The sequence below is a fragment of the Rhinatrema bivittatum genome, chromosome 8, assembly GCF_901001135.1.
Source record: "Rhinatrema bivittatum chromosome 8, aRhiBiv1.1, whole genome shotgun sequence".
Lineage (NCBI taxonomy): Eukaryota > Metazoa > Chordata > Amphibia > Gymnophiona > Rhinatrematidae > Rhinatrema > Rhinatrema bivittatum.
This window is the reverse complement of record NC_042622.1, coordinates 38,353,417-38,367,166: the sequence shown is the minus strand read 5'-3', so window position 1 is coordinate 38,367,166 and position 13,750 is coordinate 38,353,417. Positions and strand designations below refer to the sequence as shown.

The following is a 13,750-nucleotide window of genomic DNA, read 5'->3' as shown; positions in this document are numbered from 1 at the left end:
TAACCATTAGTATTTCGTGCTACTCAGTTTTGAGCCCATGATGGGATTTTGAAGCTAGTGTTTTGTATCAGTCATTGCCCAGTGATACAATAAGACAAATAAATATTGAACTAATAATAACTACACATGAATCAAAGTGCATTCATTTTAAAGGGGAGACATATCAACTCCAAAGCGCCTTACCTTGCAAGAAAGAATATTTCCGAAAGCTGAGAAGGTATCGTACAACGCTTTGTTGTCAATGGACTCATCAAGATTTTTGATAAATACATTCCCAACACCCGATTTCCGAAGACCCGGATCCCGCTGAGACCACATGATTCTTATGGGCCTGCCTTTTATTACTTCAAAATTCATGGTGTCCAAGGCACGCTCCGCTGGCATGAAGAATATGAATATTATTGAAAAGTGGAGAGGTTCTGCAAAACATTACTACAGCCACTTGGCATGCACCTGTCCTATGGGCTAATCCTTTTTGGGGGGGGAAAAAAAAAAAAAAAAAAAAAAAAAAAGAGGTTCTCTCATGGACTCAGAAAGCCACAGTGGTGGCTCTTCCCACTTTGCTTGCTGACTTTTTAGAAATTCCTAGTCCCATAATGCTTCCACTGGGTAAACACCCGAATCCTATGTCACATCTGTTGACTGCAGCGAGAGGTACCGTTGCCAGGGCACAGACATTTCTGCATAAGCCATCTACTCAATCTCACTTTGGTTTTTTTTTATAGGAAGCTTGACCTTCTCTACTGGAGGACACCACTATTTTTGGAAATGACAGAGGAGGGTAGAATCAGCTCACAAACCATGACATCTGCCCCCCTTTCCTATGAACTAAAGTGAATATGAAAATAATTCATAAATGAACCTTCTCTTCTGATCTTGACTCATGTGATAATGGAGAAATTACTTATCTGAATTGTGTTTACTTTAGTGTAGACAGGTGGACTCAGGACCAGTGGGTTACGCTCCCCTGCTAGCAGATAGACTGAGCAAGCTGACCTCACAGTATATATAACCCTGCAGTGACCCCAGTCTACCAGTATTCTCTTCAAAAGACAGACTAGCAAAAAACTTGATTAAAAATATGATTAAAAACAGGTAACCAGAACTGTACTCAACTAACCATAAACACTGAACTCACATAAGATTCTAGGTACCCCAATCTAGGGACTGGATGAACACTTACCAGTACTGAGGGCGGGAAGCTGAATCCATCTGTCATTGCTAAGGAAAATGAAATTCTGGTAAGTAATTTCTCCATTTCCTTGCGTGAAGACAGATGGATTCAGGACAAGTGGGATGTACCAAAGCTACTCCACAACAGGGTGGGAAGCTGTCCGCGGTCCAGTCAACACTGCACGTGCAAAGGCTGCATCCTCCGGGGCCTGCACATCCAGATGATAAAACCTGGAAAAAAAAAGTGTGTAAGGAGGACCATGTCGCAGCTCAGCCAATATTGATGGGAGACAGACTAACCTCTGCCCATGACACTACCTGAGCTCTAGTGGAATGAGCCCTAACCTGAGTAGGCAATGGCTTTCCATCATCCACGTGACCACCTCCTTAATCCAATACCCTGCGAAGCCGGAGCTCTGTGCTTACTCCCGCCATGGAGAACAAACACACAATCAATCTTTTGAAAAGACTCAGAGAACTCCAGAGACCACACGACAAGACGCTTAACATCCAAGGAGCGCAAAAAGCTAAACTCCTCCACATCCCTGACCTTATCCAGGGATGGCAAGGAGATGGACTGATTCAAATGAAAGTCCGAGACTTCCTTGGGCAAGAAGGATGGAACAGTACGCAGCTGTAACGCCCCTGGAGTCACCCAAAGGAACGGATCCCAGCAAGACAAGGCCTGCAGCTCAGAAATCTGACCCACAGAACATATATGTTCGTTAACAAGTTTATTGTAAAGTTTATTGTAAAGCACTGTTGCACATGTTCGTTCTAGTTGGCACAGCTGCAATGTTTCTGTTAATTGTGAACCGATGTGAGGTTACTAAACAAATGTTGGTATATGAAAACTGCAAATAAATAAATAAATATAGCCACCAGAAACACAGTCTTCAAAGTCAACCACCGTAAGGAAAGGCTATGCAGAGGTCAGAACCAAAAGGTCCAGCGCCAAAATTAAGAATCCACAATGGGGTCAGTAACCTCAAGGGAGGCCTAAGGTGCTTCAATGCCCTTCAAAAAAAAAATAGGCCACATCAGGATGAGACAAGGAAACACCTTTCACCAGGCCTCTGAAACAGGCAACAGCACAACCTGCACCATCAAGGAATTAAGAGCCAAGCCTTTATTCAATCCATCCTGCAAAAAATCCAGAATAAGAGGGATCTTAACTGAATGAGGAAGAACACCTCACTCCTTACACCAGGCCTCAAAAACTCTCCAAATCCGCACATAAACCAAGGAAGTGGACAACTTGCCAGCGCAAAGTAAAGTGGCAATCACCACAGAGGAATAACCACACTTTAACAGGCAAGCTCCCTCAAGAGCCAAACCGTAAGAGAATCGAGTCGGATCCTCATGAAGAACTGTTCCCTGCTGAAGCAGATCCATGTGTGGCAGAAGACAAAGAGGGTCCTCCACCAGGAGTCGTTGCAAATCCCCCTACCACGAATACCAGTCCGGTGCCACCAGGAGTACTAGCCCCCTGTGGCCTTCAATCTTGTGAATTTTCCTGCCCAGAAAGGCTCATGGAGGAAAGTCAAAGAAATCTGTCTTCCTGCCAGACCTGTATGACAGCATCTATTCCCAGGGACCATGGATCTCTCCTGAGACACTAGAAGCGAAGACCCTTCGCATTTCAAGAAGTCGCCAACAGATCTAGGAACAGAAGCCCCAGCAAGCCACAATCAGCTGAAATGCCTTGGCTGACAACATCCACTTTCCTGGGTCCAGACTCTCCCTGCTGAAAAAGTCCACTCTTTCATTGTCTTTACCTGCAGTGTGAGAGGCAGAGATCATCTGCAGATGACCTTCCACGTATTCCATCAGCTGGTTTATTTCCTGTGACACTTGCTGGCTCTTGGTTCCTCCCTGGTGATTGATATAGGCCACCAACGTTGCGTTGTCAGACATCATGCGAACGCTTGATTCCACGGCCTGTGGCTGAACTGCAAGCATGCCAGCTGTACCGCCTGGGCCTCCAGGCAATTGATGTTCCAGCAGGACTCTTCGGCATTCCAGCACCCCATGGCCGTTAACTCCAGACAGTGAGCCCCCGAACTGTGGAAACTCACATCTTTCATGAATACCAATCAGGCTGGAGAGGACAAGGGAACACCCTTTCTCGCATGATCCTCCTGCAACCACCACTGTAGGTGGGAGCAGATTTTCGTCAGCAAGTGGAGCCAACCCGCATAATCCCGAGACTGCGAGTTCCAACAAGATAGAGTGCGCTGAAGAGGACACATATATGCCCTTGCCCATGGCACTACTTCCAGTGTAGCTGCTATCAAACCAAGTACCTGTAGGTAGGACCACACCATTGGGCGTATGGTGTTCATCAACTGACGCACTTGAGACATCAACCTCTGGATTCAAACTTCCGGTAGGAAAACTCTGTCCTGTCCAGTGTCGATCCGGATCCCTAGATACTCCAACAACTGGGATGGTTGAAGATTGCTCTTGGTCTGGTTCAACACCCAACCAAGTTCCTGCAATAAGGAGATTACCGCGTGTCACCAGGTGGCTCTCTTCCTGAGACTTGGCGCGAATCAGCCAATCATCAAAATACAGGTGCACCAGGATTCCTTCTTTTCACAAAGACTGCCGCTACCACCATGATATTGGAAAACATTCTGGAAGTGGTAGCTAGCCCAGAAGGCAGTGCCCGAAACCAATAGCAGCACCCCAACACAGCAAAGCACAGAAAGCGTTGGTGTTCCAATCGGATGGGAATATGAAAGTGTAAGGTTTCCATTAGAAAATGAGTCACCAAGTGACGGTTGACCACCTTGAGATCCAAGATGGGACAAAAGGAGCCCTCCTTCTTGGGCAAAACAAAATAAATAAAATATTGCCCCCACACTTTCTTGATCCACAAACAGTGACATATATATATATATATATATATATATATATATATATATATATATATATATCACTATTTGTTTGTGGATGAATATGGTTTGGTGATATATGATTAAATGCCATACTAGTTGTATTCACACTTTCTTGAGACAGAGGCACAGGAACCACAGCCCTAAGTCTGAGGAGCCTTTGAAGCATGAACTCCACTGCCTGCTTCTTCTGCAGGGAGTGGTAAGGGGACACCATGAACACGTTCTGAGGAATACTGCGAAATTCCAGTGCATACTTTTGTGTATCACATCCAGGACCCACTGGTCCAAAGTGATCTCGACCCACCTCCGATGAGAGAGAGAGAGACGTTCCCCTATTTCCTGTTTCAGAAGGTGGGTCGGCAAACCAAAATGGGATTCTTCCTCAACTCTAACATAGCATCTGAACCAGGAACACCCAGCTGTTTCAAGGTCTGGGAAATCAGGGCCAGCAGTTCATCTCTATGAAAGAGCCATGTATCCAGCCCTAGAGAATTTTCCCATCTTCCAGGATCAACCTCATCATTAGTGCCACCCGGATTCCTGTCGGGAACACCTGCAGGGAGCAGAGGAGAGCTGCGGCGCTTAAGCATAGGAATGGAAGAGGGAGGAGCCACCGGCTGAGGACAGAAATGGGGGAAGCGGAGGACTGCGCTTGAAAAAAAAAAAAAAGCTTGTAAGCCTCGAAAACAATTCCACCCAAAATAAAACCACCAGGTCCAAACCAAGCCCAGAAGGAACTGGAGCTGGTCCCAGAGAACTGCCCTCGCCAATGGAGGTGCCAGTCAAGGGAGAACCAACATCTGGCATCCCCCCCTAGTCAAGGCCGTGACCAACCCAGCATCAAAATAGGAAAAGCCAGTCTTAGCAAAATCTGAAGACGACAACTCTCCCTGAGCATCTGAGAAGTGCTAACACAGGTTAGAAGCCCTAATATGACAGGCAACACAAATAGGAAGACGCTTAGGCTTCTTGCTTACCAGCGCCATCACTGCGGTAAATGTGCATCGGAACGGCTTGCACTCAAAAGTGAAATGCGCCCAAAAAATAAGCACCTAGAAGAAAGCATGGCAAGGTGCATGCACAACCTGTGCACCAAGTTAAGTGCGTAAAAGGTGAGCCCAAAACCAAAGCATACATTGCATGTGCAGAGCCGACACACTGTGCACACTGACAGCCTATAGAGGGCAGCAGGACATGCACAAGAGCCCATGAAAATGGCTGCCACGGCCTACCTCGCAGCGTGCAAGAAAAAACCTAAGTGCGGGGCCTAGCCCACCAGGGACTGCTCAACCCGCCAGACTGCCCAGTTCCCCCAACTCCAACAGGAGCAGGAACTAACAGCACGGTGCGCCGAGAACGGAGGAAGTCCTGATACCTTTCTGTCTCCGATTCAGGTAAAACATTCACTTTTTTTTTTTTTTTTTTAAACCTTACCTGAGCTCTTCACTTACGGCTGAGTACAGAGACAGTCTCCAGCAGCTGGGGGGAGAAGGCATCTGCTGTCACCACACTCTGCCTCCTGCACCCACTGCCTTTCAACTGAACTAGCAGCTAAGTCCACGCCAGGAAACCCAGCTCTCGGACCAAGGCACAACTCTGAGGGACCACAGAAATCACCTCAGGAATTCTCAACTGGGGGAGAGACCTTTAGGTATCACCATAGGAGAGTGGGGCTTTCTTTTCCTGAATTTAGAATTTCAAATTTCTCCTTTCAAAAATCTCAAAGGAATTCCCTGGGGAGATGCACATCCATCATCTGCTGGAGAAGGAAAATTCTGGCAGGCTGGGGGTCACTGCAGGGCTATATATACTGTGACGTCAGCTTGCTCTGTCTCCATCTGCTGGCAGGGGAGCATAAACCCACTGGTCCTGAGTCCATCTGTCTACATGCTAGAAAATGTTAAAATTGCTTTTTGCTCATTACCTTTCTTTGTAATGAGAATCTCTTTATGTACTGGGATTGTTTATTCTTATAAAGCAAAACTGTTCTACAATTGTTTCTATTGAGTTAGTTCTTGTAAACCTATACATTTTATTGACTCAGTTTTTTTAAACAAAAAAAATGTAGATTGTTGTACCAAATGTACAGACTGCAGATTATGGACTAAACTAAAGAGAGACATCATTCCTTGGATTTTCAAAGTAGGCAGTGAAGGTAGCAACTAAACAGATGCTTTCAGGCTTGGGTTTGTCATTAGGTACACACTAGGCCTGTGCCTCGGCAAAACTCTAGAGGCCTTAGGGCCACCTGAAGATTTGCTGCTTCCCAGCTATGCAGAGAAGCTCACTCAGCAGAGAAGAGCCTGTTGCTTCCTGATCCAGCCCCTTTGCCCTGTGCAGGGAACAGAAGGGAAGGGGGACGAGGATGAAGCAGGCAGAAGGAAGCAAAGGAAAGGCATTCTGCTTCCTAAGCAATCCCCTCCCCCAAGGAAGAGAGTCTGGAGCAGATATATCAGAAGAAAGAAGGCTGTGCCTTAGATTTTCTGCTCCCAGTTGTTCCTTGTCCAAGGGCGTGGGGACAGGGTGACAGTGGCAACAGCACCGACAGTCCCCAGGGGCAGCAAATCTTAAATCCACCACTGAATGCTTTCATTAAAGTGTACAAAGCCTGTGGATTGCACGTATAAACTGCTTCAATCCAAAAAAAAACACACACACCGGAGAAAAAAAGTGCACTCCAAAAAATTATCCACACATGAAAGGAGATGCAAACAAATAAATGCAGTCCAAGTATCAGCAAAAATTAAAGAAATGATCTTTTTGAATCATTTAGTTTTTATATTTTTACAACGGCTACTCCACTGCTCACCTTCTATATACAGGAGTTCTCAACCGGGTCCCCCGACACGGACCCCGTGTTTCGCCAAAAGGGAGTGCACCCCTTGACTCAAATATGGACTTTAATTAAGCTGTGAAAAATCCATACTGCAATAGTCCCTCCCGAAGCAGCCTTTTGGTGAAACACGGGGTCCGTGTCGGGGGACCTGGTTGAGAACTCCTGTATATAGAAGGTGAGCAGTGGAGTAGCCGTTGTAAAAATATAAAAACTAAATGATTCAAAAAGATCATTTCTTTAATTTTTGCTGATACTTGGACTGCATTTATTTGTTTGCATCTCCTTTCGTGTGTACATATAAACTGCTGCCGTAATTGGTAAAAATTATCTTTATTTTGGGAAAGATGTTTAAATTGTTGATGCCTTCTAGTATTAACAACAAATTAAGAGAATTCTGGCAGATTTTCAGTTTTTACAACTAAATTGTTTGTAATTTGTGATTTTCTTATGTTGAGTCGATAAAAGGTATTTCGATTATGTTTTAACTTACGAGCCTTTGAGATCACACAGATGCAACTGCAAGATGTCACAAGTTCATGTACAACCTCACTGAATGGTTCCTATATCAAACAAAAACAACCTACAAAGAACCGCCAGATGCAATACAGTCATTGGCATTCCGCACTATAGTTTATGCCAGTTGAATCTGTATCATTTTTAAGAGCCAATGTGTTTCCCCTTATACATTCCTAAATTGCACTGCCCTATAAAACTACAGTACTACCACAGAAGCACATGGCTTGCAAAGCTGGAAAAATCCCAGAAGCCAGATCTGAGTGTCTAGAATTGGGCAAATGATGCCTAAAATTCAGAAAAGCAAAAATGGAGAAATTACTTATCTGATAATTTTGTTTTCCTTAGTGTAGACAGATGGACTCAGATGAGTGGGTTATGTGCTCCTCCTCTGCTAGCAGATGGGAGATGGAGTCAGATTTCAAAGCTGACGTCATCCTGGGTACATATACCCCTGCACTGACCTCACTTCCTCAGTATCCTCCTCGAAAAGCCATTGTGGATATATATTTTGCATAACTTGGTTATACTTATTAAACTTGATTAACTGAGTCAACTGATTTAAAAAAACTGGAGACCGCCAGTGCACTTAACTAAGTCAACGCCAACACCAGACTAACTGTGGATGTCTTGAACTAAGGGTAGGCAATGGCTTACCCGTATTTGTTTTTGTCTCAAGGTTCACTTTCCCAGGACCTCCTTCTCTGGGGACAGCTGTGGGCAGGATGCTGAGTCCATCTGTCTACACTAATGAAAACGAAATTATCAGGTAAGTAATTTCTCCATTTCCTATCGTGTAGCCAGATGGACTCAGGCCAGTGGGATGTACAAAAGCTACTCCTGGACAGGGCGGGAGGCTGCCCGTGGCCCACTTAGTACTGCCCTTGCGAAGGCTGCGTCTTCTCGGGCCTGAACATCCAGGCGGTAGAACCTGGAGAAGGTGTGTAGGGAGGACCACATCGCCGCCCAACAGATCTCGGCAGGCGATAGCAGTTTGGTTTCTGCCCAAGATACTGCTTGGGCCCTAGCAGAATGAGCCTTAACCTGTAGTGGTAAGGGCTTCCCTGCCTCTATATAGGTTGCCTTGATTACTTCCTTGATCCAGCAGGCTATGGTTGCCCGCGAGGCCGCTTCTCCTTGTTTCTTCCCGCTGTGAAGGATGAACAAGCGATCTGTTTTGCGCATCGGTTCCGATCTTTTCGGGTATCGCACCAGGAGTCTACCGACATTTAGGTGGCGAAGAAGGTATGAGTCTTCAGAGTCCTTATGTTCATCAGGATATGGTAGGGAGATGGTTTGGTTCAGATGAAACTCGGAAACCACTTTCGGTAGGAAGGAGCGAACGGTGTGCAGCTGTATGGTTCCAGGAGTGAACCTAAAGAAGGGTTCCCAGCAGGATAGTGCCTGTGGTTTGGAGATAAGACGAGCTGAACATATTGCCACCAAGAATACCATCTTCAATGTTAAGAGGCATAGTGACAGATCGCATGTTGGTCTGAAAGAAGCCCCCGCTAGGAAGTCTAATACCAGATTGAAGTTCCATAGGGACACCGGCCACTTTAGAGGTGGCCGAAGTTGCTTAACCCCTTTTAGGAAACGGGTCAAATCCGGTTGAGCTGCTAGACAGATACCGTTCACTTTGGCTCTGAAGCAGGAGAGGGCGGCTACTTGGACCTTGAGTGAGTTGAGAGACATTCCCTTCATCATACTGTCCTGTAGGAACTCAAGGATCAAGAGGATTTTTGCTGTCCGTGGGAGAATCCAGCGGTCCTCGCATCAGACTTTGAATATTCTCCAGATCAGTATGTATGTCAGAACGTGGAGAACTTGCGCACACGGAGCAGGGTGTCAATCATGGGTTTCAGGCGAGTCCTCTCAAAGGCCAAACCGTAAGAGAGAATCGAGATGGATCTTCGTGAAGAATTGGGCTCTGCTGAAGAAGGTCCCTGTGTGGGGGTAGGCACAGAGGGCTCTCCGCAAGGAGTCTTTCATGTCTGCGTACCATGGGTGTCTTGGCCAATCCGGGGCTACTAGTAGAACTAGTCCCCCCTGTGGTGTTCTATCTTGCGGATGACCTTGCCCAGTAGTGGCCATGGGGGGGGGGGGGAAGGCATACAGTAAGACTTCCTCTGGCCAGGTCTGGACGAGGGTGTCGATCCCTTGGGAGTGTGGCTCTCGTCTGTGGCTGAAGAACCTGGGGACTTGGGCACTGAGGTAGATGGCCAGTAGATCCATGGCTGGTAGGCCCCAGCGATTCACTATCAGTTGGAAGGCTGTGGTCGACAGCGTCCATTCCCCCGGGTCCAGGCTCTCTCTGCTGAGGAAATCTGCTGAGACGTTGTCTTTTCCTGCGATGTGGGAGGCAGAGATCCCTTGTAGGTTTATCTCCTCCCATGCCATGAGAGGATCTATCTCCAGGGACACCTGCTGGCTCCTGGTTCCTCCTTAGCGGTTGATGTAGGCCACCGTTGTGGCGTTGTCAGACATTACTCGAATCACTTTGTCTCGGAGTCTGTGGCTGAAATCGCAGGCAAGCTAGTCTGACTGCTCGAGCTTCCAGGCAGTTTATGTTCCATCCCGCCTCTTCCTTGCTCCATTGTGCCTGGGCCGTCAGTTCCTGGCAGTGGGCTCCCCACCCTCACAGGCTCGCATCTGTGGTGAGCAAGATCCAGTTCAGTGGGGATAGGTTTACTCCTATGCTTAGGTGGTCTTCCTGTAGCTACCACTGAAGCTGAGAACGTGCATCTGCTGGTAGTTGGAGGCGAATTGAGTAATCCTGGAACAGTGGGTTCCAGCGTGAGAGCAAGGATCGCTGGAGTGGTCGCATGTGGGCCCTTGCCCATGGAACGACTTCCTGGGTTGATGCCATAAGGCCTAGGACTTGAAGATAGTCCCATACTCTGGGGCGCACATTGGTCATCAAGTGTCGTAACTGTTCCATTAGCTTCCTTTTGGTGTCGAAACGGGCCCCCAGGTACTCTAGAAACTGGGAGGGCTGCAGACTGCTCTTGCCCGTGTTCACGACCCAACCAAGTTCCTGCAGTAGGTTCTTGACTTTGCTGGTCACCTGCTGGCTCTCTTCCGAAGACTTTGCCCTGATCAGCCAGTCATCCAGGTAAGGGTGAATCAAGATCCCTTCCTTCCTTAGTGTTGCCACCATGACCACTATGATTTTGGAGAATGTTCTGGGGGCGGTTGCTAGGCCGAAGGGTAGCGCTCTGAACTGGTAATGGTGACCCAGTATCACAAAGCATAGATAACGCTGGTGCTCTTGATGGACTGGAATGTGAAGGTAGGCTTTGGAGAGGTCCAGGGAGGTCAGAAACTCCCCTTGTTGTACTGCCATTACGGAGCAAAGGGTCTCCATGCGGAAGTGTAGTATCCGCAGATGACGGTTGATGTTCTTGAGGTCCAAGATGGGCCGGAATGATCCTTCCTTCTTGGGAACAATAAAATAGATGGAATAACGCCCCGTATTTTGTTGGGGCGCAGGAACCAAAGTTATTGCCTTCAGACTGAGTAATCTTGTCAGAGTGACTTCCACTGCCAGTCTTTTGGTATGGGAGTGGCAAGGGAACATCATAAATTTGTCCCGAGGAATACTGCGGAACTCCAGAGAGTAACCTTCTCGAATGATGTTTAGTACCCTTTTGTCCGACGTGATCTCGACCAGTCTTTGGTAAAAGAGGGAAAGTTGACCTATTTCCTCTTCCTGTGGATGGATTGGCCCCTTCTCTTTGGAGGGCATGGCTAGAGCCTGCCCCTGTGCCTGTTCCTCTCTTGGTATGTCGGTTCTGAAAGGACTGGGGCCTTCTGGGAGGATGTGGTGCTTGGAACTGTGAGTTCCTGTACGGACTAAAGCATTGAGAACCTCTGCCCTGGCTCTTCTGGGCGAGGGACGCTGGGATCTTTTAGCCCTCTCTTCCGGTAGCAGAGGCAATGGGGATTCGCCCCACTTGCTGGCTAACTTTTCCAATTCGTTTCCAAATAGGAGAGATCCTTTAAAGGGCATTCTCGTGAGATTCACTTTAGAGCTCATGTCAGCAGACCAATTTCACAGCCAAAACTGTCTTCTGGCTGAGATATGCACTAGATCTGAACTTGCGTCTGAAAGAAAGGCTGCTGCAGGTTCCATCGTCTCGCCAGTATACATTCCGGAGTTATTTGCCTCTCTCAAGAGGAGCAAACAGGAACGTGCCACCAGTGCGCAGCAGGAGGCAATCTGCAGTGTCATTGCTGTTGCGAAGGCCTGCTTAAGGATGGAATCCAATCTTCTGTCCTGAGTGTCCTTCATTGCAGCTCCTCCCTCAACAGGGATAGTAGTTCACTTTGAGACAGCGTAGACCATGACATCCACTTTTGGAAAGCACAGGCGTTCCTTGGCCGCTGGTTCCAGAGGGTATAAAGGCTTCCAAGGCCAGACCTTCTTTAAGGTCTTTAAGACTTTAAGTCTTTAAGACTTCTTCGCCATAACAGAAACATGGCTCAAAGATACCGACCAAGTACTTACAAATTACCTAACCAACAATGCTTATGACATATTCTCCATTCCACGAAAGTCACGCAGAGAAGGGGGACTACTCCTCATAATAAAAAAACATTTCTCTATGAAACTGATCCCAACCTCCCAGAGAAATATGAAATTGCCTTGCTTGACTCCGAATTCCTACAATTAATTCTAGTATATTGCCCTCCAAAACTTCATGATGATGATGACGATGATGATGATATCTCCCCTCTACTTGAATTCTTAATAACAAACATCAGCACAAAAAAACCATCCATTATTCTTGGTGACTTCAATCTTCACACTGATGCTAACCCTAGATCTCAAAATTGCCAAACTATGTTCGACATGCTCTCCTGCCTAAATCTGAACCAACTTATAAACAACCCCACTCACAAAGCAGGTCATACGCTAGATCTAATCTTCACCAACCAATTCTTCTTTGACACTACAATATCTCTCAACCCTGTTCCCTGGTCCGATCACTACCTAATTCAATGCTGCACACAAAGTATCTCCAACAAAATGACAAGAACAAATAAACAAGTGTCTTTCAAATACAGACCCCCCTTCCAAACTGACTCTATCAAACAAGAACTAGAGAGACAAATAATGAATCTAGACTTTTCCAATATACATAAATGCCACCCAATCCTGGTTCCAAGTGACTAAACAATCAGCGAACAATATTAACCCTGAAAAAACAAAATTTATAAAACAAAACAGAGAGAAAAACAACCCCTGGTTCAATCAACAACTCAGATCCATGAAATCTAATCTCAGAAAATTGGAAAAAGAATGGCGCAAAGACAAATGCCAAGCTTCCCTTCAAAGATATCGCACACAACTCTCCAATTATAAGAAAACAATTCTGAACGCCAAACGTGACTACTACAGTATGAAGATAAAAAACTCTTCAAATAAATCGAACGCCCTATTCAACATAGTTAAAAACCTAATAGACGAAAACAACAAAGTCACCCCTTCTTCCGAAGTAAATAACATTAGCCAAGACCTTGCTATGTTCTTTAAAAACAAAATAGAAAAAAATAACGAAAACCTTTATCAACCCTCCTTCTGATGAATTACCTTCCAACACTTTAACTATATCAACTTGGTCAAACTTTGAACCAATCTCAATTACGGAAACAGAAAAAATGCTACAAAAAATAAACCCAGCACGTCATGAGCTCGATACCATTCCAACCCGTGTATTTAAAGAAATGGTTCATTTTATTGCACCGACCCTTGCTGCAATTATTAACAAATCTCTAGAAGAAGGTCAATTACCTTCTAATCTAAAAACCGCTACAATCACCCCCATATTGAAAAAAAAGAACATGGACCCAAAAGATCTGAACAATTATCGCCCTATCTCCAACCTCCCATTACTCGCCAAGATGACTGAAAAAGCTGCTCTAAAACAACTCAACGAACATCTAGAGACCAATAATATTTTACATCCCTCTCAACACGGCTTCAGAAAGAACCGAAGTACTGAAACCCTTCTGATCAACTTATCTAACAAAATTATAAGAGGTTTTGACAACAATTTAAACCATTTATTAATCCTACTCAATCTTTCTGCAGCCTTTGACACAGTTGACCACAATTTACTAATCTCAAGTCTTACCAACATAGGACTATCAGGAAAAACTCTAGACTGGTTCTCCTCGTTCTTAAGTGACAGGTCCTTCAAAGTCACCTTCAATAATATATCATCGGATCCACTTCCCCTACAAACCGGAGTACCACAAGGCTCTGCCCTCTCTGCCACCCTCTTTAATATTAACCTACTCCCACTCTGTCAATTCATCT

The 13,750-nt window shown here is 45.9% G+C and overlaps 1 protein-coding gene across 6 annotated transcripts in view; it reads right to left on the bottom strand.

Moving 5' to 3' along the window:
* The window catches only part of PABPC1L (poly(A) binding protein cytoplasmic 1 like), a 63,092-nt gene that overhangs the window by 42,131 nt on the left and 7,211 nt on the right, over positions 1-13,750 (bottom strand). For all 6 annotated transcript variants that reach the window (XR_003858269.1, XM_029613136.1, XM_029613140.1 and 3 more), the window contains exon 3: positions 184-377. Coding sequence is in view for 5 of the 6 variants with exons in the window: in XM_029613136.1 (XP_029468996.1) it covers positions 184-377 (194 nt within the window). In the remaining variant the exon portion in view is untranslated. The remainder of the gene's footprint in view (positions 1-183; positions 378-13,750) is intronic.